Here is a 27,924-nt window from a genome sequence, read left to right as displayed (position 1 = left end):
CATGTCTGGATAGGTTAAACCAATCCTAGTGCTAATCCTGTATTGCAAGTATTTCTCGACATACAGTGAGACCTCTACTTACAAACTTAATTTGTTCCGTGACCAGGTTCTTAAGTAAAAACGTTTGTAAGAAAAAGCAATTTTTCCCATAGGAATCAATGTAAGAGCAAATAATGCATGCGATTGGGGAAATCACAGGGAGGGTGGAGGCCCTGTTTCCTCCCAGGAGATTTCTAGCGAGGCCCCACGGAGCTTCTTCCCGCCTTTTCCGACCCTGTTTTTTCCCAGGAGATTCCTAGAGAGTCCTCATGGAGGCTTCTCCACGCCTTTTCTGGCCCTGTTTCCTCCCAGGAAATTCCTATAGAGGCCCCACGGAGGCTTCTCCCCACCTTTTCCGGCCCTGTTTCTTCTCAGGAGATTCCAAGAGAGGCCCCACAGAGGCTTCTCCCCACCTTTTTTGGCCCTGTTTCCTCCCTTGGATCTGTTTCCATCCATAGCTTCTTGTCCTGTCTTCAGGCGCTGTGAAGAATAAGTTGACCCCCTTCCTCCTCATTGTGGCCGTCTCCTTAGCTGCCTTTATTTATTTCACCTGTCTTACTCTTTCGCTTGCTCTGCGGCTTCTCTCATTATTAGTCCTCCACCCCAGAGGTAGTTTGGACAGGTGTCACTCTCGCAGCCCTGGCGGTTATTAATTCTAGGCCGCAAAATCAAACTTCCCCCAACTGGCTTCCTCTCCTTAAATTTATGAACGGCCGGAGGGCGGCTGACCCTCAGAGTTCACTCTCGCTGGACACGGAGCAAAAAAACAAAATAAAAGTAATGGAGAAAGTAACTTGGGATTTGTCAAATTAGCATTTGCTTTGACGGACGTTAATTTGGAGGAACCCTCATTACCCGAGCGGCTTAGATCGCCTGCTTTGAAAGGATCCCCGTGCGCCAGATGGGAGCTTTTTAAAAATTAAAGAAAGATTTCTCTCCGTTTTGCCCCAGGCAGGTATAATAACAACCTCCTCAAAAACGGTGGCTATTCCGGGTGTCAGCAGGAAAGAAAACCTTATTTTTTTTAATGCTGTTGTAATTCTTTGTTTTCTTTTTTTAAGGTAGGACGAGGCCCAGGGAGCTTTTCTCTCCAAGTGGCTAAAATTTGTGAATCGATTGTAAAGAAGCCAATGTTTATTTCTAAGTCGAACTAATTTACGGCTAAATTTAAAACAAAACACGGTTGCAGAGAACATAAATAACATGTTTTCCTCCCTTGAAAAATACAAGGAGTCCTCAACTTAACAACTGTCTGTTTAGTGGCCTCTCGAAGTTACTATGGCACTGAAAATATGGACCTTAGTATTGATTTGCGATAGCAGCCCTGATTGATGGATGATGATCGATTGTCTCTAGCGGACTAATTAGATTTATTGGATTTATTGGATGTCCTGTCTCTCTTTCATTCTCTCTATTTCCTCATTCTCTCTCTTTCTCTCTCTCTATTTCTCTGTCTCTCTCTCATTCTCTCTTTCTTTCTCTGTGTCTCTCATTCTCTCTCTGTCTTTCATTCTCTCTCTCTGTTTCTCTGTCTCTCTCTCTCTCTGTTTCTCTTTCATTCTCATTCTCTCTGTGTGTCTCATTCTCTGTGTGTCTCTCTCATTCTCTCTCTCTGTTTCTCTCTCTGTGTCTCTCTGTCTCTCATTCTCATTCCCTCTGTCTGTCTCTCTCATTCTCTCTTTTTTCTCTCTGTTTCTCTCTCTCTGTGTGTGTGTTTCTCTCTCATTCTCATTCTCTTTCTCTCTGTGTGTTTCTCCATCTTAGACTAGTCTATTAAAGAAAGTGAATGAAAAAAGAATGAATAAATCTGGATGCACTATATATAGGACATGATTTCCATGATTATGGAAATCTATTTTTTGCCCGCATCAAGATGCAAAATCTGGTCTTGTGTTTTTTTATCATAAAGCGACAGCCGAGAGATGTCATATTTACACTTACCAAATGTTCAGGTTTCACATTTCCATCCTTAAGAATTGAATTATTGTAGCATTTTCTTAGCACACCATCAAATTTTGCAAACTTCAGTCGAAGACACTGAAGTTGGTTTTGTCCTAGAGGTCAACTGAAAAGACAGACCAATCATTCTTGACCTAGGATCACAATATGACAGAGCTTCGGTGGTGCAATGGTTAGAGTGCAATACTGCAAGCTACTTCTGCTGATCACCGGCTGCCAGCAGTTTGGCAGATCGAATCTCAGTAGGCTCAAGGTTGACTCAACCTTCTGTCCTTCCAGGGTCAGTCAAATGAGGACCCAGATTGTTGGGGGCAAGATGCTGACTCTCTGTCAACTCCTTAAAGAGGGTCGTAAAGCATTGTGAAGCAGTATATAAGTCTAAATGCTATTGCCTTTGCTAATTGAGGCCAAATTCCCATTGCTAAGCAAGACAGTTATTTAAGTGTAACTCTTCCCCATTATAAAACCTTTCTTGCCAAAGTTGTTAACTGAATCCCTGTAGATATTTTTCGGAGTATAAGTCACACCTTAGTTTTGGGTGAGGGAAATAGAGAAAATAATCCGTTTACCAGGTATTCATCTGGCTAGCGTCCTTAGTCTGGTCAGCTTCAGCACATTATTTTATCCCCTGGTTAGGGCTTTAAAAAAACTTTATTCTGAGGGAGTAACAATAAAAGAGCTTGCAAGCCAGTAAGAGCTGGGAACATCATGAGCACCTGGAAAGAAACAGTCGGAGCAAGTAGAGCAATGGGAAAAAAACCCTGCAAAGACTTAGGGCTTGGAAAACATTCTACTTTGCAGGGAGTAGCAATGAAAGAGCTTGCAAGCCATAAGACCTGGGAACATCATTAGCACCTGGAAAGAAACAGTCGGAGCAAGTAGAGCAATGGAAAAAACCCCTACAAAGACTTAGGGCTTGGAAAACATTCTTCTTTGCAGAGAGTTAACAATGAAAGAGCTTGCAAGCAAATAAGAGCTGGGAACATATTTAGCACCTGGTTAGGGCTGGAAAGAAATGTATTTGGAGCAAGTTAGAGCAATGAAAAAAACCCTGAAAAGACTTAGAGCTTGGAAAACATTATTTGCAGAGAGTAACAATGAAAGAGCCTGCAAGGTCAGAGCTGGGAAGATCGTTAGCAGCTAGTTAGAGCTGGGGAAAAGATGCTACATTCAGAGTATAAGATGCACCCAAATTATCAACCTCTTTTAGGGAGGAAAATGGTGCAGCTTATACTCCAAAAAATACGATAAGTAAAAAAAAAGGTTTGTTTGTTTGCTTGCAGGCTATCGCATGAGGTTAGGGTCCAGCACTGATAAGAAGGATTCCGGCCGCCTTCACGTCGATTTTGCTCAGGCCCGAGATGACTTTTACGAATGGGAGTGTAAACAGAGGATGTTGGCGAGGGAAGAACGTCACCGTCGTAAAATGGAAGAAGACCGGATACGTCCCCCTTCACCTCCCGTCATAATGCATTACTCGGAACACGAGGCCACGTTGCTGGCGGAAAAATTGAAAGGTAAATGCAATACTTTGCAAGTCCGTCGGATGTGTCAAAACATTGACAACCTCCGTGAGCTTGTTACCATGCCTCTTATTTGAAAAAATAAATCCTCATCCTATTTAATGAAATGTGTCTCTTTCCTTACATTGTACAGTGGTGCCTCTACTTATGAACTGAATTCGTTCCGTGTCCAGGTTCTTAAGTAGAAAAGTGAAAGAAGAAGCAATCTTTCCCCTAGATTGGGGAAACCACAGGGAGGGTGGAGGCCCTGTTTCCTCCCAGGAGATTCCTAGAGAGGCCCCATGGAGGCTTCTCCCTGCCTTTTCTGGCCCCGTTTCATCCCAGGAGATTCCTAGAGAGGCCTCATGGAGGCTTCTCCCCTCATTTTCTGGCCCTGTTTCCTCCTAGGTGATTGCTAGAGAGGCCCCACGGAGGCTTCTCCCTGCCTTTTCCGGTTACAGTTTCGGAGGCTTGGGTATGTAAGTGGAAAATGGTTCTTGAGAAGAGGCAAAAAAATCTTGAGCACCCGGTTCTTATCTAGAAAAGTTTGTAAGTAGAGGCATTCGTAGGTACAGGTACCACCGTACGACAATAGCCGCTGTTTTTGTATGGCCTGGAAATGCGTATCACCTCTTTCTGTAAAATTTGACGGTATGTTTTGAAATATTCCCAGTAGTTTCCTTCCCCTTAAACGTCATTGAAGGTTTTATTTTTATTTTTACACGTCAGAAGGTGCGAAATCCAATTTGCCACTTTGCCTGCGAGACTCAGCGGAGAGGAGGCAGCAACCCATCAAAACTTTCCCGCCTCTGTTCATGTCACGTCATTTGGCAGATGGGCAACAGTGGGTGATGGAAGTGTCACCCCAGAAGCACAAATATTGTGCGTTAGGCCAGTGAGAGGCGGGCGTTTGTGTTTTCAGCAAACTGAGAAGTTGTTTGGTGGGTTTTCAGTTTCGGCAGCCCTGCGTGCTTTGATTCTGCCTGCAGCATCATACGTGGTGGTGCTTCTATTCACGTCCCATTTTGCAGTTCTTACGTCGGCCGTTAAACAGAAGTAGGATCGTAAAGATGGAAGGGACCTCGGAGGTCTTCTAGTCCAGCCCCCTGCCTAAGGCAGGGGACCGAATACACGTAGCCCTTGAAGTTCGACTACAGTTGTACCCAAGTGTTCTGTTTTTAAATAAGACAATTAAATGAATTTTGCCCAATCATTGTAGTAAGTTAGTAACACAATTGTTGAGCGAACCAACTTCCCCATTGGCTTTGCTTGTCAGAAGGTTGCAAAAGGAAAGCACACAGCAAAAGCACCCCCCCCCCACTCAGTAAAAGACCTTGGAATACTAATACTAAATGACCTAAGTGCTAAAGCCCACTGCAACAATAACGCCAAAAAGGCTTCTAGAATTGTTAACCAGATCCTACGCAGCTTCTGCTCTGGCAATCTCACACTACTCACCAGAGCCTACAAAACGTTTGCCAGACCCACCCTTGAATACAGTTCATCTGTCTGGAACCCATACCACATCTCGGACATCAAGACCCTTGAAAATGTCCAAAGATACTTCACCAGAAGAGCCCTTCACTCCTCCACTCGAAACAGAATACCCTACGAAAGCAGACTATCAATCCTAGGTCTAGAAAGCTTAGAATTACGTCGCCTAAAACACGATCTAAGTATTGCCCACAAGATCATATGCTGCAATGTCCTGCCTGTCAAAGACTACTTCAGCTTCAATCGCAACAACACAAGAGCACGCCACAGATTCAAACTTAATATTAACCGCTTCAAACTTGACTGTAAAAAATATGACTTCAGCAATCGAGTTGTCGAAGCGTGGAACTCATTACCGGACTCAATAGTGTCAACCCCTAACCCCCAACATTTCTCCCTTAGACTATCCATGATTGACCTCTCCAGGTTCCTTAGAGGTCAGTAAGGAGCGTGCATAAGTGCACCAGTGTGCCTTCTGTCCCCTGTCCAATTGTCTCTCCTTATCTCATTTATTTTCTCTTTTCTTCCTTTAAAATATGTTCACATATACTTTTATATCTTTCCTTCTATTCTTTTCTTTACTTATATTATTACATATCTTTCTCTTCAATGTGTATTATGTATTGGACAAAATAAATACATAAAATAAAAAATAAATAAAAGGAGGTCACTAAATGAATTGTTGTAAGTCCAGGACTTGTAAGTAAGTACATCCCAGACAAGTGGCTGTCCAATCTTTTCTTCAAAACCTCCAGTGATAAAGCACCCACAACATCTGGTGGCAAGTCGTTCTACCGGGTAACAGTTCTCACCGTCAGGAAATTCCTTCTTAGTTCCAGTTTGCATCGCCCTCCCTCCCAAATTTTAATGGTGTTTAATTCATTTTGAATCATTTTAATTGAATCTCCACCCAGAATTTTAATGGCTTAATTGTAACGTTTGGCCGAAATACAGTTGTTTCGTTTCTCAGCACGCCTTTAACAAAGTCAAAAAAACTTTTGTTTAATTAAGTAGATGAGAATCCTTGGCCAATGCAACCATCCCTTTTCATTTACATTCCTGGCAACTTGATTTGAAAAATACATCAAGGCTTCTCGTCATCAAGGGAACTCTCAGAACTTGTCCAGGTTTTTTTTCCCTCCTTATCCAACGCCGGCTTGAAATTGCTGTATTTTTCAGACTATAAAATACACCAGACTATAAGGTGCGCCTAAATTTACAGGAGGAAAATAAGGGGAAAAAAGGTTTTGGCCTCCATGAGTTGGATTTTCATCCTCCCAGACCCCCAGAAACCCTTTGCAGTGCTCCCACAGGCTAATTTTGCCAAAAATGGCCCTGTTTGCTCTCAAGCCCTCTGCGTATCATGTATCAAGCTCCGCCCATGGAATTCCATATTGGGATTCCCCACCTCCTTTCTAGCCTCCAGATCGCTGAAAACGCCGCCGCCGATCGCAAAAACGGCGCTCCACCGAGCGCCACCGCCCAGCTGTAACCTTCTGAAACAGCCGGGCGCTTCTCAGCGGCCTCCAGAACCCAAACCCAAACTTCCCCCTGGCTGTTTCAGAAGCTGACAGCCGGGCGGCGGTGCCCAGTGGAGTGCCATTTTGCGATTATTATTATTTTTGCATGGATTAATCACTTTTACATTGTTTCCTATGGGAAACAATGTTTCATCTTACGAACTTTTTGCCTTACGAACCTACTTCCGGAACCAATTAGGTTCGTAAGACGAGGTATTACTGTATTTAGTTTTAAATTAATTGGATTTAGACAATTATATTGTATTGTTATTCTTTTTATGTGTTGTAAGTCACCCCACGTCTTCGGAGAGAGGTGGCATATAAATCCAATTTAATAAATAAATAAATAAATAAAATAGAAGCACTCTGAAGTGCTCCACACGATCTGTTTTTGCCGAAAAATATGGCCGTCTTTGGCCTGCAGAATGCTTCCAAGGGCCTGGGAGGGCGAAAATGTGATGTGCGGAGGGCTTGTGGGACCACCAAGATGGGCCCATTTTTGGCAAAAATGGGCTATGGAGAGCTTTGCAATCTGGGGGCCGGGCAGAGTGTAAACGTGACATGCGGAAAATAGCTTGACCCCTTCTTCATTAAACTCCAGAAAGAAATACTGAAGATTTCTTTTTTTAAAAAAAAAATATTTTTTATTGTTTTTCAAAAAGACAGACAAAGACATACAACATTAAACATTTAAGGAGCTGCCATTGCTCCGCTTGTCGTAGAAGTCTAACTAATACAGAAATATAAAAAACCCTGACTATTATCAGATCAATGCAGAAATGCCACACGTGCAAATTACATTCTTATTGAATTTAACTCTATATTTTTAATATTAAACTTATTAATTACATTTCTTTATGTTTTAAGGTATTGTATACAAAAAGAAAGGAAAGAACAATATATTAGTAATACAGAAAAAAGAAAAAGATATACACTTCTAAGTTAGTTATACTATATATTATTTCATTCTATCTTATAGTTCTTCAAAAAATTATATATTCTTATTTAATTATTAATACTATTTTTAAGATTCCACCAGTCATATACTTTATCCCATATTTTATAAAATTCTGTTTCAATTTGTTTATTCAAGCGTTTAGTCATCATATCTAGTTCTGCACATTCTATAATTTTTTTAAATACCTCAGTGTCTTTTGGTATTGTCTTTTCTTTCCATTTCTGTGCGAATACTATTCGGGCCGCAACCAATATATGTATTATTAAATAGTAAGTTTCTTTTTTATACTTTGTATTTGAAATACCCAATAAGAAGAATTCAGGAGATTTTTTAATCTTCTCCTTTGTTATTTCATTTATCCAATTCTAATGCATCATGGAATTTAGAAGATCACAATCCACCCTCTCCAAAAGTTATCTTTTGGGGTCAAGAGGCAGCAAATTATATCTTTTAACGGTCATTCATCCTCCAAATAATATTTTTTGAACCATGTTGCCAAAGGAGCGATGCTTGAAGCCTCGAACCAAGCCCAGATATAAAATTGGATTTGTGCTTTGCCTTTCCCTGAGATAACGTCCCTTGTAAATATTCAACGTGGGACATCATGGAGAAATTGCAGGTGTTTAGGAGACGTGTTCTGTTCTATTTTTGGCAAAAGAAAATGCTTTCGGCTTGTAAGCCACCGGGCAGTGGACTCCTTGAATTTAGTAAGCAAGGAGGGAAGATGAAATTAGAATTTTAAAAATAACCCGCCGAGAGGACAGTGAGTTAGGTAATACAGTTATGCTGTGAATAATTTTCCTGCAGCACTTGTTAAAGTGTTAACAACCTGCACCTCCTAATTATGCAACCAACGAAGTCTGTTTTTTTCTTCTCATAAAGAACCATCAATTAACCATTAACGGGCTTGCAAGCCTTTGTAGCTTCTAAAAGTTGCCTTTAATTAAATGGGGACGGTTTTCCCATTTGGAAAATACTAGAGCAGCAGTTGTCAACCTGTGGGTCGCGATCCCTTTGGGGGTCGAATGACCCTTTCACAGGGGTCGCATAAGACTATTGGGAAACACATATTTCTGATGGTCTTAGGATCTGAGACACTGTTCCTCTATCTTCGTCTTCAGGGGGTCCACCCAGATGTAAACAAAGATTACTGCATATATGTTTTTTCTGTCGAATTAAGTCTCCCTTGATTTTAAAAATTCAGCAAAAACATGTGATACATATATGTGTGTGTGTGTAATACGTTTTTGCTGAAGTTTTAAAATCAAGCGAGACTAGGATAGCACTATTTCGGCCTTGTTCTGGCCTCATCAGCTAGCCATACCCTTACTGGGATTTGATCTTGGTGCTTCTGCCTTTTAAGGCAGAGAATTAACCTCTAGACCACTGGATCTGATCCCTTCAGCTTTGTACCAGGGTGGGGCTGCGTCACCATCTTGTTTTGGGGTTTTCTTTGCATTTAAAAAAAAAATTCAGCACTGCACATGCGCAAAGCATACCCACAAGGAATGATCTAATTTAGAACCCACCCCTGAGTTTCCTAATACAGTGGTTCCTCTACTTAGGAACTTAATTCATTCCATGACCAGGTTCTTAAGTAGAAAAGTTTGTAAGTAGAAGCAATTGTTCCGATAGGAATCAATGGAAAATCAAATAATGTGTGCAAACCCATTAGGAAAGAAATAAAAGCTTGGAATTTGGGTGGGAGGAGGAGGAAGAAGAAGAGGAAGAGGACAGTCACTGCCCAGAGCGAAGGGAGCGTTTCTTTTCTCTGGGTGCTGGCAGAGGTTTATTCCCTCTCCAAGCGCCCAGAGAAAGGAAAACGCTCCGTTTGCTCTGGGCTGCCAAAGCCTCCTTAAGCGCCACTGAAAGGCTCCTCTGGCAGCCCAGAAAAACCTGAGATGGCCGGGATTAAAGGGGGAATGGCAGGAAAATGGCCGGGCCTTCGTGCCGCTCTCAAATTTCCTGGGAGATTTTTCCGGACTCGGGTTCTTAAGTAGAAAATGGTTCTTAAGAAGAGGCAAAAAAAATCTTGAACACACAGTTCCTATCTAGAAAAGTTGTTAAGTAGAGGCATTCTTAGGCAGAGGTACTACTGTAATTTTATTATTTTATGGTTGGGGGCAATGAATTTTTACTACCACACTGTGGGCGTGGCTTATGCATTTTCTTTCAACATCTTTCAGTGCAAATTGGGTGCCCTGGGGTGGAGCTCCATTTTTCACTACCCCACTGCGTTCCCCCACCATCTGGGCAGTAGCCCACCCCTGGTTGGGGGTCACCACAGCATGAGGAGCTGTATTAAAGGTTGCAGCATTAGGACGGTTGGGAACCACTGCCCCCAAATAACCGTATCACACCCCAAATTATACTGCAACTACAAGGCTAAATTTCCAAGGATTTCCAAGATAGGCACGTTGGGAAAGATAGGAGAAGTCGGAAGAAAAGATTTCTTGAAGGTTGAGATGATTCCATAATAGTCAATTGGATTAGAACTGGACCTTGGAGGTCTAGTATCTTCTGCACTTCATAATGTTGTTCGCTGCCACTGATGATTGACAGAGGCGGTCGGACAGGGGCTCCTCGGATTCCAGCTGTATGAACAGGACAGCGTAAACTACAGTGGACTGTCAAGAATCTCCTAGGAGAATCTGTGGTTCATGACTGAAACAAACTGTGTTTGTAACTTTGTGTCTTGCGTAATTACTTGGGGCTTCGGCGCAGGGACAGAAGAGTTATCGTTTTTGCCTAAACCAATTCTAAAAACTAGGTGTGTTGGGATTTTACTTATTTTATTTATTTATTTATTTTGTCCAATACACAATCTATATACATATAGTAAAATACACGATGAAGGTTATAGAGGAGATACTCATAGTAAAATATATCTAAGAAATAATAGAAAAGAAGGTATAGTAATAGAACATATCGATGAAAGAATAGAAGAAGAGATATAGGAATAGAAGAAAGGGATAGGAGATATAGGAGAGCAATAGGACAGGGGACGGAAGGCACTCTAGGCTAGGGCACTTGTACTTGCCCCTTACTGACCTCTTAGGAATCTGGATAGGTCAACTGTGGATAGTCTAAGGGTAAAGTGTTGGGGGTTTGGGGATGACACTATGGAGTCCGGTAATGAGTTCCACGCTTCGACAACTGGGTTACTGAAGTCGTATTTTTTACAGTCAAGTCTGGAGCGGTTAATATTAAGTTTAAATCTGTTGCGTGCTCTTGTGTTGTTGTGGTTGAAGCTGAAGTAGTCGCCAACAGGCAGGACATTGCAGCATATGATCTTGTGGGCAATACTTAGATCTTGTTTAAGGCGTCTTAGTTCTAAACTTTTTGTAATAGCTATTTCTGTTCCTAACTTGCAAAACGATCGACGTTTTCCCGAAGCAAGAAAATCATGTTGTAAAAAACCAAGTTTCCATTAGAGGCTCAGATATTTACATCTCCAGTTGAGTAATCAAGATTAAAAGTGCCTTCTGATAATTTTACTTTTTTTTTTTGCCTGGGTGGCTTTGATTTACTTAATTTGCTGCGGCAACAGAGGGAAATGAAAAACAGCCTCCTTTGAGGCACGTCCTCCAGTCTGGGTGTTCATAAAAACACGTTGATTGAAGGAGCCCAGTTTTCTCCACGCAGAACCTCACGGATAAACTAAATAGCGCACTTTCTTCTCGTCCTAAGATCGGCAGTGAATCATCATGAAAAAAAAGGATTCTGGCATCCAGGTTGATTGCCTCATTGTTTCCAACATTTTGCCACCGTTTAACCTTTCTGAAGGATAGATTAAGTATACACATTCCTCAATAATAAAGGGAAGGAGGGTTTTATATTCTAAGAGGCTTCTAAACAGGAGTTAATATTTAATCTGCAGGGGGCAGGAAGTTGTTGTTGGTCTCTGAGCTTGGTTGTTTCTTGCAGATATTCCGCTACCCAAACTACGTAGCATCATCACTCAGTACTGATGATGTTACCTACTTTGGTAATGAAAGGTTTGCAAGAAACCAGCCAAGCTCAGAAAGCACCAACTTCCTCCTCCTCCTCCTCTTCTTCTCCTTCTTCTTCTCCTCCTCCTTCTTCTTCTCCTTCTTCTTCTCTGTCATCTTTTTGTCATCTTTGTCTTCTTCTTCTCCCTTCTTCTTCCCTCTTCTTCCTCTTCCTCTTCCTCTTCTTCTTCCTCTTCTTCTTCCTTTTCTTCTTCCTCCTCCTCCTCTTGTTGTTCTTGTTGTTCTTGTTGTTCTTGTTGTTCTTGTTGTTCTTGTTGTTCTTGTTGTTCTTGTTGTTCTTGTTGTTCTTGTTGTTCTTGTTGTTCTTGTTGTTCTTGTTGTTCTTGTTGTTCTTGTTGTTCTTGTTGTTCTTGTTGTTCTTGTTGTTCTTGTTGTTCTTGTTGTTCTTGTTGTTCTTGTTGTTCTTGTTGTTCTTGTTGTTCTTGTTGTTCTTGTTGTTCTTGTTGTTCTTGTTGTTCTTGTTGTTCTTGTTGTTCTTGTTGTTCTTGTTGTTCTTGTTGTTCTTGTTGTTCTTGTTGTTCTTGTTGTTCTTGTTGTTCTTGTTGTTCTTCTTGTTCTTCTTGTTCTTCTTGTTCTTGTTCTTCTTGTTCTTCTTGTTGTTCTTCTTCTTGTTGTTCTTCTTCTTGTTGTTCTTCTTCTTGTTGTTCTTCTTCTTCTTGGTCTTCTTCTTCTTCTTCTTCCTCTTCCTCTTCTTCTTCCTTGAAGATGTTTCACTCTTCATCTATGAGGGTTATCTGGAAAGTAAGCTTACAAGGCACATAACTCTCATGGGGAATGTTCGCAGGGGAAGTTGGTATTACTATCGTGTAGCGGGAAGCCAGCAGAAGAGAATGAGTAGATCATCGGCTGGTGTTGTAGTGAAGGTTAGTGATGAGCGTCCTTATTCCATTGCCCTCCAAGTGCGAAGTGTCCACTGTAATATGCTGCCTGAATACCAAGGGCATGATCTACTGACCACTGGCACTGCTCGTTCTCTTCTGCTAGCTTCCCGCTACACAATAATAATACCAACTTCACCTGCGAACATTCTCCATGAGAACTATGTACTCTCGTAAGAAGCTTCTTCAGTTGAGTCAGGATTAGGGTCAACCTCTCTTTAATGGTCTGTCCTCAAACAGAAGCCAGAGTTATATTTATTTATTCATTCATTCATTCATTCATTCATTCATTCATTCATTCATTCATTCATTTATTTATTTATTTTGTCCAATACACAATGAGGGTTTTAGTGGGTATATATCTATATACATATAGTAAAATACATGATGAAGGTTATAGAGGAGATACTCATAGTAAAATATATCAATGAAAGAAGATATAGGAATAGAAGAAAGGTATAGGAGATATAGGAGAGCAATAGGAGAGGGGACGGAAGGCACTCTAGTGCACTTGTACTTGCCTCTTACTGACCTCTTAGGAATCTGGATAGGTCAACCGTAGATAATCTAAGGGTAAAGTGTTGGGGCTTTGGGGATGACACTATGGAGTCCGGTAATGAGTTCCACGCTTCAGCAACTCGGTTACTGAAGTCATATTTTTTACAGTCACGTTTGGAGCGGTTAATATTAAGCTTGAATCTGTTGTGTGCTCTTGTGTTGTTGTGGTTGAAGCTGAAGTAGTCTCCGACAGGCAGGACGTTGCAGTATATGATCTTGTGGGCAATACTCTGAATAAATCTCTGAATAAACCCCACCAATTGATTCAGAGATGTAACTCTGGCTTATGTTTGAGGATAGATAGACCATTAAAGAAGAGACAGCAGCTATAGTCTTCCAACTCATCTTTCTTTCCCGTGGAATTCAGGAAGTTTCATACGTCAACACAACATGCCTTCTGCTTCACACAGATCTCACCGCAGCGTGACAGTGATGGAAACCTCTTGCCTGGAATCACTCGTGTCTGCAGGGGAGGTGGGCGGGGGGCTTGTAAAACTGTTGCACCCTCAAGAATCCTGATGGAAAGATTTAAAGTGTGGGTCTGCAAACGCTTCATCTTCCTTTCACTACGGTTGGGTGGGATCTCAAAAGATACTCCGCGTTTAATTATCCCCACGGTGAACCTACTTCACATCGCGATGACAACGCAAGGAATGAATGAAAACCAGAGCCACAACATTTATGGCCCTCTGGATAATCGTTGCTTTAGAGGGCCATTCATAAAGGGTTCTCCGAGACTGCACACTCGAAGCCCAACCAAGCCTGAGTTAACATCATAAATATTCTTAACGGAACCATTCGTTAAGGGCTGAAATGTATTCATGGGCCCAATGAACAGTGTGACCGTAATTTTAGACAGATTCAAGGAGGCCAAGTATATCATAGGTGGTTCTTGAAACGGATGTCCAAGTGCCGCCTCTATGTTGGATGAGGCAGGCAGGGTTCCCTTGGGTCCCATTTGTTGGGGGTCAAGGGAAAGGGAGGGTCTTGCCTTCTCTTTCTGCTCCAGATCCCCATGGACAATTGGTGGGCCACTGTGGGACAGAGAATGCTGGTCTCGATAGGCTTTGGCCTGATTCAGCAGGACTCTTCTTAAGTTCTTATGTTCCTTCCTTCCTTCCTTCCTTCCTTCCTTCCTTCCTTCCTTCCTTCCTTCTCTCCCTTATTGAAACGGATGTCCAAGTGCTTCCTGTATGTTGGTTGAGGTGAGCAGGATTCCCTTGGGTCCCATTTGTTGGGGGTCAGGGGAAAGGGAGGGTCTTGCCTTCTTCTCTTTCTGCTCAAGATCCCCATGGACAATTGGGAGGCCACTGTGGGACACAGAAGGCTGGACTCGATGGGCTTTGGCCCGATTCAGCAGGGCTCTTCTTGGGTTCTTAGGTTCTTAATTTTGGCTTTTTCTCCAATGTTCCAGATGACAGCAAGTTCTCCGAGGCTATAGTAGTGTTACTCACCTGGATCGAACGAGGCGAGGTGAACAGGCGGACGTCTAACCAGTTCTACTCGATGGTACAATCCGCCAACAGCCACGTCCGTCGACTCATGAATGAAAAAGCCACCCACGAACAAGAGATGGACCAAGCCAAGGACAACTTTAAGAACGCTTTGACGGGCATCCTCACTCAATGTAAGTAAACCCCTTTAGCCTTGCAAGGCTTTGTTGTGGTGGTGTTGGTGGTGGTGTTGGTGGTGTGAATGGTGATAGGCTACTTACCACAGGTAAGTAGTTGCAGTTTAGTCATCGTCTGTGGTTTCATGTCTCGTGAGCATCGTTGGGAAGAACGAGGAGCAGGCTATGTTCAGTCTCAAGGTGAGCAAAGTTACTACCGTTTGTTAGTTGAATGGAAGACAAGAGAAGAATGGAGAAAAGCAGTGGGAGGATACGGACGGTCCTCGACTTACAACCAGACGGAGCGCCAAATTTCTGTGGCTAAGCAAGATAGATATCAAGTGAGCTTTGCCTCATATTATCAGCCATTCTTGACAGGGTTATTATGTGAATCAGTGCAGTTGTTTAGTGAATTTGGATTCCTCGTTGACTCAGCTCATCAGAATGTCACAAAAGGGGAATCACAGGAGCTTATAACCGTCATAAATATGAGTCAATTGCCAGGCATCTAAGTGCTGCGGGATTGGGTGGCATAGAAGTCAAATAATAAAATTAAAATTAAAATTAAAATTAAAATTAAGATTAAGATTAAAATTAAAATTAAAATTAAAATTAAAATTAAAATTAAAATTAAAATTAAAATTAAAATTAAAATTAAAATTAAAATTAAAATTAAAATTAAAATTAAAATTAAAATTAAAATTAAAATTAAAATTAAAATTAAAATTAAAATTAAAATTAAAATTAAAATTAAAATTAAAATTAAAATTAAAATTAAAATTAAAATTAAAATTAAAATTAAAATTAAAATTAAAATTAAAATTAAAATTAAAATTAAAATTAAAATTAAAATTAAAATTAAAATTAAAATTAAAATTAAAATTAAAATTAAAATTAAAATTAAAATTAAAATAATTAAACTTAAACTTAAACTTAAACTTAAAATTAAACTTAAAATTAAACTTAAAATTAAACTTGAACTTAAAATTGAACTTAAACTTAAAATTGAACTTAAAATTAAAATTAAAATTAAAATTAAAATTAAAATTAAAATTAAAATTAAAATTAAAATTAAAATTAAAATTAAAATTAAAATTAAAATTAAAATTAAAATTAAAATTAAAATTAAAATTAAAATAATTAAAATAATTAAAATTAAATTAATTAAACTAATTAAACTAATTAAAATAATTAAAATAATTAAAATAATTAAAATAATTAAAATAATTAAAATAATTAAAATAATTAAAATACCGGTAATTAAAATAATTAAAATAATTAAAATTAAAATTATTAAAATTTCCGAAATTTGAGCTATGGTCATGTGCCTTTTTCAGTAATTTCAAGCTGTCACTAAAAGAATGATTATAAGTTGGACTCTGTAATACCTCCGTCCACCAATATGAACAAGGGCATTTATGTTTATATATAGAGAGAGGCAGAGATATATAGCAGTGATGGTGAAAGGGTGTAGGTGTGTTAGCATGCGTGCATGTGCTAACACCCCTTCCCTCCCCTTTCACACATGGCTGCCAATTAGTTTCTGGTCACAATTCAAAGTGTTGGTAATGACCTATAGAGCCCTTCATGGCATCGGACCAGAATACCTCCAAGACTGCCTTCTGCCAGCGTCCAATAAAGTCCCACAGAGTTGGCCTTCTCTGGGTCCCGTTGACTAAACAATGTCATCTGGTGGGACCTAGGGGAAGAGCCTTCTCTGTGGGGGCCCCGGCCCTCTGGAATCAGCTCCCCCCAGCCTCCTTGGGTTTCTATGTCACCAGGCATGGGGGAACTGAGGTATCCCGAGTCTTCGGAGAGGGGCGGCATACAAATCTAATAAATTAAATTAAAATTAATATGATTTATGTATGGTATGATTGAGTTTATGGTTATCTTAATGATATGGGTTTTAAATGTTTCTCAAGTATTGGATTCGTTACATTGTTTATTACTGTTGTGAGCCTACTACTACTACTACTACTACTACTACTACTATTATTATTATTATTATTATTATTATTATTATTATTATTATGTGCACCCACTCCTCCGCGCTACCCTACACAAATGTGCACAGGCCTTTCTGAAGCCTGATAGGTGAAAAAAAATGCCCCAACATGTAAACCAGAAGTTCAGAAAAACGCATTTCTGGTTTGCCGTTGGGCTGTTTTTTGCACTCCGGAGAGTTCAGGGAATGCCCCCCCACTCCCCCCCAAATAAGATGGTGGCATGCACAGACCAGCACCAACAGAACTAGCTTTGTGACATCACCAGCGATTTGTTAACGGTTCTACGGACTAATTGTGCGTTATTTTGTTCCGGCTGCCTTGGTGATACAACATGTGTTTGTAGGGGAAATCATTGCGACAAAACAGACAGACAAATGTCAAGAATGATATGTAAATTGCCGGGTTTTTTCCCCTCCATCCCAAATCTATTAATTTTCCAAAGTGGATTCCGGTCCAGAAAGAGGAATCTAGTGCAAATTTTTGGCAGGAATTGCATCCCATTGATTTTCTCTCTCTCTCTGCAAATGTACGCACTTAGCAGATGAGTTCATTCCAATATTGAAATGCTGGCGTGTTTTTCTTTGGCCAAATCCTAATTGGCTCTATTGCTTTAATGGGCCTTCTTTATAAAACCATAATCAGAATAACGGCCTCTCCTGAATTCCGTATCAGCTTCTTAAAATTTAAAAAAGCACAGCAACCGTTTCAAACACATTCACACACACTTAATGAACTCAATCTGTATAGTCTGGGGAACAGAAGGGAAAGGGGGGACGTGATCGAAACATTTAAATATGTTAAAGGGTTAAATAAGGTCCAGGAGGGAAGTGTTTTTAATAGGAAAGTGAACACAAGAACAAGGGGACACAATCTGAAGTTAGTTGGGGGAAAGATCAGAAGCAACGTGAGAAAATATTATTTTACTGAAAGAGTAGTAGATCCTTGGAACAAACTTCCAGCAGACGTGGTTGGTAAATCCACAGTAATTGAATTTAAACATGCCTGGGATAAACATATATCCATTGTAAGATAAAATACAGGAAATAGTATAAGGGCAGACTAGATGGACCATGAGGTCTTTTTCTGCCCTCAGTCTTCTATATTTCTATGTTTCTATTCTTCCAGTCAAAATGAAGAAAAATGAGAAGCTAGCTTTGATTTTTTTTTTTCAGGTGACGCGGGAAATAGTTTCTGAAAACTATGAGTGATGATTATTGGGCTGATGTTTTATTCATGGCCCATCTAATGTGCAAACATTTCATATGCCATGATTAAATATAAAATATTTAACGGTTCTCGGCGACAGAACGTACACAAGTACATAAACGAAGGAACCAGATGTACAACAATAATTTCTGGGGAAACATTGAATGTCAGGGATCTCAAAATTGTGTGTTTTGGCAATAAATCATCCACAATGCGTCTAATATTTCACCTGCAGTGTGGATTAAGTAGAACCGTGGTTTGCAGAAAGAAAGGCCGAAGGTTTTTTAATGCGATTCGAACCGTTCACGATCCGTTTTGAAATCCGTACGTCGGGTTTGCTTTTGAATCGATGCTTTGAAAAGGTTTGCAGCATCATATGAAATTGAACTTTTTGGGTGGTTTTTTTTGAGAAAGAAACAAAATAGGGATGTGGAAATTTTAAAAAATTCTTAATTGTTGTAAGTTCCTATTGTATTCAGTCCAGAAAATAATGCACCACATTTTTTTTTCTTTAACAATTATTTATTGAACACAATGGAACTTACACACAAGAAAGAAGGATGCTTCTTGTACACTTTTTCCATGTGATCTCCATCCCGTTCCTCCAACGAGACACAAGGGCGTGTAAGTCCTGTCGGTACCACTCCTTGGTCTGGTCACGAAGCCATTTCTGCCCTGTGCGAATCACCCCTTCGCCATCCTCAAAATGTCTTCTGCGACTAACCGTACTTCTGTCGACTGCAGATTCTCCATAAACTGTCCACAAACGTTTGTGAATGTTCCCAACAGTTTCTTTCTCCACAGTGAGAAATTCAATGACGACACGCTACTTGTAACGTACATCACTTACAGGCGCCATTTCAAAACATGGCTATCTGTCTGAAGAAACACAAAATTTACACACACATTCCTGACAATTCACAAAATGTATATCTAAAGTTTCGTATTCGTACCATTACTGTAGACTGAGAAAAAAAATGTGGTGCATTACTTTCTGGCCGACCCTCGTACATGTTAATTAGGTTTACAAGTTTGCATCGATAGCCTATTGTGTCCATGTCACGAATGGCAAAAACATTCGACTTATTCTGAATTGGGCCTTGATTCCAGGCTGCTCTCAATTTATGACTGCTGACTTAATGACCGTTTGTGATTATGGCAAATTAGTTTCCATCCATTCTTCTTGTCCTTCCTTCAGGTGCTTTGGAGAATAGCTTGCCTCCCTCTTCTTTTTAATAGGAAAGTGAATACAAGATTTAATAGGAAAGTGAACACAAGAACAATTGGTCACAATCTGAGGTTAATTGGGGGAAAGATTAGCAGTAACATGAGAAAATATTATTTGACTGAAAGAGTCGTAGATGCTTGGAACAAACTTCCAGCAGACGTGGTTGGTAAATCCACAGTAACTGAATTTAAACATGCTTGGGATAAACATAGATCCATCCTAAGATAAAATACAGGAAATAGTATAAAGGCAGATTAGAGGGACCAGGAGGTCTTTTTCTGCCGTCAATCTTCTGTGTTTCTATATTTGTGGCAACCCCTCATAAATTGGAAGACTGCTATCATTTCATACTTAGCCCTTATTTTCACTAGACTAGACTAGACATACCTAATTCCTGAAATTGTTCTTCATATATACTTCTCCAAAAAAAGGGGAAACATTGAAACAACACAATATAACTCCAAGTAAATCAAACTTCTGTGATATCAAACTGTCCACTTAGGAAGCAACATTGACCATCAATTTCACCTGCTTTTGTTCACATTCAACATTGTACAGAACGAAGTATTCAATGAGAAGATTTCATTCATTCAGATTTAGGGCGGGTTCTTTGAGGGTTCCCTTTATTTTTTAGAGCAGTATATTTTTTGCCTCCAAGCCCTTAATCATCTTCGTTGCTCTTCTCTGCATTTTTTCCAGAGTCTCAACATCTTTCTTTTTTATATTGTGGTGACCAAAACTGGATGCAGTAAGTCGAATATGGTCTTGCCAAGGCATTATAAAGCGGTGCTAACTGTTCTAGAATTCCCAGATAAGAAAATGGGTTCCTGTTCTGTCGAGCTCTCTGGTAGAATCCTCCCAAAAATGCACAGATACAATTTCAGACACACACACATTGGAAAATTCAAAACAATGTTCTTTATACCGAAAAATGCCAATAAACGAAGCAAAGAGCACTCATCTCCAAACAACCTGGTAATTTGTACAAGTCCCTTATCAGTTCTGTGATACTTAGCTTGCAGCTGTGAGGCAATTCACAGTCCTTCTTCTTCCACAAAGTGAAACACACTTTGCTCTGGTTTAGTTTCAAAGCGGGGGAAAATCAGCACACAAAAGGTCAAAGTCAGTAAAGCAGGCACAAAACACAATGATCAGATAATCCTCCACAATGGCCAAACCCACAGGCTGCTCTTTATAGCAGCCTCACTAATGACCACAGCCCCCCCAACCACAGGTGGCCTCATTTTCTTTGATAATAATCTCTCAGTTGTTGTTGCATATGCATCGCTCTCCGCATGGCTGTATCATTAACTTTTGTTCTGAATCCAAGGAGGAGCTAGAGAATTGATCTCCTTCTGAGCTGTCTGCCCCACTCTCCTCCTCCCTGTCACTCATGTCTTCTTGGTCATCAGATTCCACCGGGGGCAAACCAGGCCTGCAGCATGTGGATGTCTCCTCCACATCCACAGTCCTTAGGGCAGGAGCTGGGCCAGAGCTAACCACAACAGTTCCTACCAGTTGTAACTGGTTCTTTAGTACTGTTAGTAACTTGGTGATGACATCACGGAGTCAGTTCTGTTGGCGTCTCCGCGGGCACTGCCATCTTGGATTTTGCAGGAGCTAATTTTTCCTTCTGTGCATGTACAGAAGCTATTTTTTGATTGCTGTGGGTTTTCACACACACAGTTCAATCCTGAGCAAACCAGCAGCAAAACGATCCAGAATCCACTTTCTCAAATGTCCTATGAAGGTACAGGGTTACCTGGGCCAATTTAGAATTAAACCAGGAATGCTATAAAAATTAGCACCTGGATATAAGCGATTTACCTGGGTGTTTATTATGGAACATAGAAGAATAGAGTTGGAAGAGTTGGCCAAAGCTAAAATATCCCTTCATTTTCTCTTTTTATTGCCCAAATAAAACCTCTGAATTATTAACACCAATCTTCAGAATACATGTTTGCGCAGATTTTCCATCGGGGTCTGGGACAGGTGGAGATTCAAGTACTCTCTCCAGGTATAAAAGAGGCATTTTAGCAATTGAATTGTTTCCTTTCCAAGGAAGGCAAACAATGAGAGCAAGCTGTACCCACCGATAAGAGCATTTGTGCAAACAGAATGGCTAAATACATCTCTCTCTCTCTCTCTCTTTGTGGATGAATGAGGGTTCCAAGTGTTCGTTTCAATTTTTTTTTAAAAAAATAAAAATAAATCTAGTTCTCGTGATGATAGGCCGTCTTGTATTGCGGTGTGGCCTCTGTAGCATATCACAAGTGGGAGATGCTGTTGTGCATTTGTTTGTGAGACACAACATAGCCTGCTTTTCCTTCGGCAGCTCAGGAAAATCCCCAGGCCTTTCTTTCTCGACTGTCAGAGGCAGGGAAATTGCTCAATAAATGGCTAAGCCTTTCAAAGATCCCCATTTTCAGGCTAGAGAAAGATCCCGTGGCTCTTCAGAAGAATTTCTGATGTAGCTTGAGTGACAAGCCCAGATGAGCTCCTGACAGTCTCCTAGAATATATCAAGTTTTATTTTTATTTATTTATTTATTTATTTGTCCGATACACAATACAAATTGAAGAGAATAGACATGTAGTAATATATATATAAAGAAAATGATAGAAGAAAAGATATAAAAATAGAGGAGAAGATATATGAAAGGAAGAAAAGATAAAGGAGATAAAGGAGAGACAATTGGGCAGGGGACAAAAGCTTTGCTTGGGTTACCTTCGAAAATTGTAGCTCCAACACCTCATTTGCTACCTGCCATCTACCGTATTTGTCAGAGTATAAGATGCACCAGAGTATAAGAGTATAGGAAAAAGAATCTGCTTACCAGATATTCATCTGGCTTGAGTCCTTAGTCTGGTCAGTTTCAGCACATTATTTTATCCCCTGGTTAGGGCTTTTTAAAAAGCTTATTTGGAGAGAGTAACAATGAACGAGTTTGCAAGCCAGTAAGAGCTAGGAACATTGTTAGCACCTGGTTAGGGCTGGAAAGAAACATTTGGAGCAAGTTAGAGCAATGTAAAAACCCCTGCAAAGACAGGGCTTGAAAAACATTATTTGCAGAGAGTAATAATGAAAGAGCTTGCAAGCAGTAAGAGCTGGGAGCATTGTTAGCACCTGGAAATAAACTTACTTGGAGCAATGAAAAAAAGCCTGCAAAAACTTAGAGCTTGGAAAACAGTCACAGACAGTAACCATGAAAGAACCTGCAAGATAAGAGATGGGAAGATTGCTAGCACTAGTTAGGGAAAGCTTCAAAAAAAGCTGCATTCAGAGTATAAGACACACCCGAATTTTCAGCCTCTTTTGGGGAGAAAAAAGGGTGCGTCTTATACTCCCAAAAATACAGTAAGTGCTTCCACCTGTTTCTGAAGTCCTCCGCTAAAGAGAACAATTTCATTAAAAAGTCTGTCAAGCGTTATTGAAGGTCCAGAGAGAGAGAGAGAGAGAGAGAGAGAGAGCGGGGGGGAGGGAGAGAGGGAGAGAGATTCACGACACTTTGGCAGCCTATTAATTCGGTGGCAAAATAATGTCAGGCTGATAATTAATATTGTTATTAATGCATATCGGGATAATTAATTTTCCACCCATCCCTATCGTTGCTTAATCTTGGGAAATTGCTCTGTTGAGTTCAGTTCTTCAGATGTGGATATGCTAACGATGAAAATTGGAGCATAATCACTATCTTGCAAACTCTCTTTCGACGTCTGGCCAGAACTTAGAAAGGACACAAAAATATAAAACCTCCTCAATCTCGAAGAGAGAAATGATTACAGCGTCCCATTCTGCTCAGCGTTAGTTATATCCAAGTGGTCAAATGTCTACGGAGATTCTCAACCACCCAGGTTATGGTTGTCCTAAAGGTTCTTAAGTTGCTTCTCTCCTTGTTTAGTTTCCACCCATTGCTTCTTGTTCTACTCTCAGGTACTTTGGAGAAGAGCTTGACTCCCTCTTCTTTGTGGCAACCCCTGGGATATTTGAAGACTGATATCCTGTCTTCCCTGGTCTTCTTTTCATCAAACTAGCCATGCCCAGTTCCTGCAACCGTTCTTCATGTGTTTTAGCATCCGGTCCCCTAATCTTCTTGGTTGCTCTTCTCTGCATGCTTTCTAGAGTCTCAACATCCTCAACTAAGGAGAAATTTCCTGACAGTGAGAACAATTAACCAGAGGAACAGCTTGCCTCCAGAAGTTTTGGAAGTTTTCAAGAAGATGTTAGATAACCATTTGTCTGAAGTAGTGTAGGGTTTCCTGCCTAAGCAGGGGGTTGGACTAGAAGACCTCCAAGGTCCCTTCCAACTCTGTTGTTATTATTATTATAAGATGAGTAAACATCAACTCTCAGAATTGGCCAGGGAATTCTGGGAGTTGAAGTCCATCCATCTTAAATTTTGATGAACCTTGATCCAGGAGTTGGCCAAAGCAGTCAAGATTCCATAGAAGACTTGGATAGCAGCTATCATGTGGTTTAATTATGCAGTCCATCCACCTGTACGAAGATAGGACAATCTCTGCTCCAAAGATAACTGAATCCGAGTTACTTTCAAAGGAAGCGTCTCTATAACACGGACCCTGTCCAAAAAGTTACTAGAGGGACCTTATCATAACTGAACCTCCTGCATCTAGAAACCAGCTGCAATTGCCAAATGATAGGAATTAAAACATTTCATAGAACATGATATGATCCTCAGTGGTGCAGTGGTTAGAGTGCAGGACTGTAAGTTACTTCTGCTGATCACCATCTGCCAGCAGTTTGGCGGATCGAATCTGAGTAGGCTCAAGCCGCTTAGAGAGGGCTGGAAATCACTGTGAAGTGGTATATAAATGCTAAATACTAAAGAAATGGAGATAGCAAGGAAGGAAGGAAGGAAGGAAGGAAGGAAGGAAGGAAGGAAGGAAGGAAGGAAGGTGTTCTGCCAGCATGTTTCAACCGCCCGTAATTACAGGGTAATTAGTCCAGGAAGACACACACCACACGATAAAAGGAAAACCCAAAGGTTTTTATAAACAGAAAAACAGAAACAGCTCCCTTTTTAAATGTCAAAGGGATTTTCAGGTACACACAAGGCACAGGTGAAATGCAGTCCAATTGTTCACCCAATAACTGGGAAATTGAGTCCAATTCTAAAGTCCAGAGAGTCCTCACACACAATCCTGAACAGCAAAAAACCACGATCTTGACGGAACAATGAATCAGATAAACTGCCATGAGGCTAAAACACCAGGCTGCAGTTTTATCTATAGCGCTAATTACAGCAGCCCCAACCAACCACAGGTGGCCTCATTTTCTCTTGTAATAATCCTTCAGTTGTTGTCTCCTATGCATCACTCTACGCATGCGTGGATGTGTCATTAATTCTTGTTCAGAATCCAAGGATGATACAGAAGATTGATCTCCTCCTGGGCTGTCTGCCAAACTCCCCTCTTCCCTGTCACTCACGCTTCCTTGGTCAGAGGAGACTTCGTCGGCAGATTCTACTGGGAGCAAAATAGGCCTGTGGCATGTGGATGTCTCCCCCACATCCACCTCCACATTGCTTGGGGCAGGAGCTGGGCCAGAGCTAACCACAACAGAAGGAAGGAAGGAAGGAAGGAAGGAAGGAAGGAAGGAAGGAAGGAAGGAAGGAAGGAAAAATAGAGGAAGGAGGAAGGGAGGAAAGGGAAGGGCCTTGGTTGTGCAATGGTTAGGGTACAGGACTGCAAGCTACTTCTGCTGATCACCGGCTGCCAGCAGTTTGGCAGATCGAATCTCAGTAGGCTCAAGGTTGACTCATCCTTCCATCCTTCCAAGGTCGGTCAAATGAGGACCCAGATTGTTGGGGGCAATACCCAGACTCTCTGTAAACCGCTTAGAGAGGGCTGTAAAGCACTGTGAAGCAGCATATAAGTCTAAAGGCTATTTTGCTCTGATGTCTAATGAAGAGAAAGACTGGGGTGACATGATAGCAGTCTTCCAATATTTGAGGGGCTCCTACAAAGACAAGAAGGTCAACTTCTTCTCCAAGCACCAGAAGACAAGACAAGAAACAATGGACCAAGGAGAGAAGGCTGCACATCTGGCGTAGAGGTGGAGCTCTTGCCTCACAATCTGGAGGTGGTGAGTTCAATCCTAGATAGAGGCAGGTGTAGGCAAGGGGTTGGACTAGATAACCTGCAAGGCCCCTTCCATCTCTGTTAATCAGTTAACCATCAGTATTTGCAAGGTCAGGATTCTTTAGGTACCTAGAACTAAGGAGGGATTTCTTGATACAACAATTAATCAGTTGGAACAACTTGCCTCCAGAAGTTGTGGTTGCTCCATCACTGGTGAATTTCAAGAAAAGATTGGATCACCCTTTGTCTGAAATGGTGTCGAGCAGAGGGCTGGATAAGAAGACCTCCATGGTCTCTTTCCACTCAATTATTCGATGTTCTGTGTTCTTCCTCCAAATTTACAAGCCTGAGACCAAGGTCTCCTAGCAACTTCAAGCTGCATTCTTAAGAGAGACCGAGTAAGTTCTTATGGTCCTTATGTGCAGTGGTGAAGCTCTATTGTCTCACTTTTCTACGCTGGTATCCTGGTGGGATGCCTTCTTTGGTATTTCCAGCCAGTTTAATAGCCATTAACATTTAGGTCCCAGTTGCACTAATGTATTTAAGTTTTAATTCAGTATCACTGCACTAATTAATTTGCTTATCCTGCATCTCAGGGCCTGGATTCTCTTTTCCTTTCTGTAGTAAATTAAGAGGACAGGGATTGATTTTTGCAAAAAGAAATATTTCTTGCTTAAATGTTGCTGATAGAGATTGTCTTCCATGGTTGGGTGGTAGGAAAGTCCAAGACGTATCCACAAGATGCTTCCTTTTCCAACAACCAAGATCTTTGAAGAATGGTTATCCTTATCCAGGTCAATCTCACAAGTTCCCCACTAAATATATGAAATTGGGAAGGAATGACCTGCAAAATCCATCCCACCCACCTTTCATCCCATCCACCCACCTTCCATTCCACCCATCCATCCATCTGACCACTCATCCATCCAGCCACCCATCAACCCACTCACCCATCAATCTGACTGACCTTCCATCCTTCTACCACCCATCTATCACACACATCCATCCGTCTGCCTGTCCATTCATCCATTTATCCATCCATCCATCTTTCTACCCATCCATCCATCCATCCATCTATCCATCCACCCTTCTACCCATCCATCCTTCTACCCGTCCATCTATCTACCCATCCATCCATTAATCCATTCACGAATCCATTCTTCTACCCATCCATCCATCAATCCATCCATGTGTCCATCCATCCATCCTTCTACCCATCTGTCCATCTGTCCATCCTTCTACCCCTCTGTCCATCTGTCCATCCATCCATCCATTCTTCTACCCACCCATTCTGTTCCTCTGTCCATCTATCCATCCACCCACCCACCCAACCACCCACCCAACTTTCCTCCTTCCACACATTTCTTTTTTTTTTTCACATTTTGAAAGAAAAGAAATGATTTTCAGTCTTTTACTTATTGACAAGACAAAATGTTGCATCTGGTTAATGGAAATTTCATATGACAGGAGATAAATCCGCAGATGTTGGCTGATGAATATTTAATTGTGCTTATTGCATGGACCGTCTGCTGAATGGGGCTGTTCAAGCGGCAGCTTTGCAAGAAGCCTTCAGCCCGTTGCGATGGCAAAACTAGGAGGCAATTTTATATTGCTCCCACACGCACACTTTTTATTTTTTTCACGGCAAAGGAAAGTAGACGAACAGCCTCCCTTGATGAAACTCTTTGGAAATCCCAAGACGGTTAGGAAGACGACAGCTGAGAAAATGAGAGAAAAGGGGGCACATTTCTCATTTTTAAGCTTTATGAGCAGACTGTCAACAGGAGAAGAAAGAAGTAGAACATTGTGAAATGGTCTTTTATTTATTTTACTTATTTATTTAATTCTACTGCTTAGTCTTCGCAGAGGGGCAGCATACAAATCTAATAAATTATTATTATTATTATTATTATTGTTGTTGTTGTTGTTATTATTATTATTGTTATTATTATTATTAATAATTTATTATTATTATTATTGTTATTATTATTATTAATAATTTATTATTATTATTAATTTATTATTATTATTATTATTATTATTATTATTATTATTATTATTATTATTATGTCAATACAACACAGCAAACAAGATCACTATGCTGGATTTCGTATTTCATCACCAGTCGGGCGCTTCCCAAGCACCTAGGACTGCGTGATGTAGCGGAGAATTATGTTTGCTGATCCCAGTAAAGCGGCCTTTTGCAATTGACAGATGGAGATTTTGTCAACTCCGATGGTTTTCAAATGTCCGCTGAGATCCTTTGGCCCTGCGCCCAGCGTGCCAAGTACCACTGGGACCACTTTCACGGGCTTATGCCAGAGTCGTTGCAGCTCGATTTTCAGATCTTCATATTTTGCAAATTTCTCTAGCTGCTTCTCCTCAATTCTGCTGTCTCCTGGGATTGCGATGTCGGTGATCCATACTTTCTTTTTCTCCACGATCACAATGTCTGGTGTGTTATGCTTCAGAATTCGGTCAGTCTGAAGTCGGAAGTCCCACAGTAGTTTTGCTTGCTCATTTTCGACCACTTTTTCGGGCTTATGATCCCACCAGTTCTTTGCCACTGGTAGATGGTAGTTCCCGCACATGTTCCAGTGGATCATCTGTGCCACAGCATCGTGTCTATGCTTGTAGTCAGTCTGTACGATCTTTTTGCAGCAGCTGAGTATGTGATCGATTGTTTCATCTGTTTTTATTATTATTATTATTATTATTATTATTATTATTATTATTATTATTACTACTACTATTACTACTACTACTACTGCTATTATTATTATTATTATTATTATTATTATTATTATTATTATTAATTAGGCAGGAGACTGGAGGGCTTGGTGCTCTCTG

The 27,924-nt window shown here is 40.6% G+C and overlaps 1 protein-coding gene across 4 annotated transcripts in view; it reads left to right on the top strand.

Moving 5' to 3' along the window:
- ENOX1 (ecto-NOX disulfide-thiol exchanger 1) overlaps window positions 1-27,924 on the top strand; it is a 400,166-nt gene that overhangs the window by 278,289 nt on the left and 93,953 nt on the right. For all 4 annotated transcript variants that reach the window (XM_070751411.1, XM_070751410.1, XM_070751412.1 and 1 more), the window contains 2 exons: window positions 3,282-3,515; window positions 14,336-14,548. In XM_070751411.1, coding sequence (XP_070607512.1) covers window positions 3,282-3,515; window positions 14,336-14,548 — 447 coding nt within the window. The remainder of the gene's footprint in view (window positions 1-3,281; window positions 3,516-14,335; window positions 14,549-27,924) is intronic.

Source organism: Erythrolamprus reginae, chromosome 4 (genome assembly GCF_031021105.1).
Source record: "Erythrolamprus reginae isolate rEryReg1 chromosome 4, rEryReg1.hap1, whole genome shotgun sequence".
Taxonomy (NCBI): domain Eukaryota; kingdom Metazoa; phylum Chordata; class Lepidosauria; order Squamata; family Dipsadidae; genus Erythrolamprus; species Erythrolamprus reginae.
This window is presented reverse-complemented; position numbering and strand designations above follow the sequence as displayed.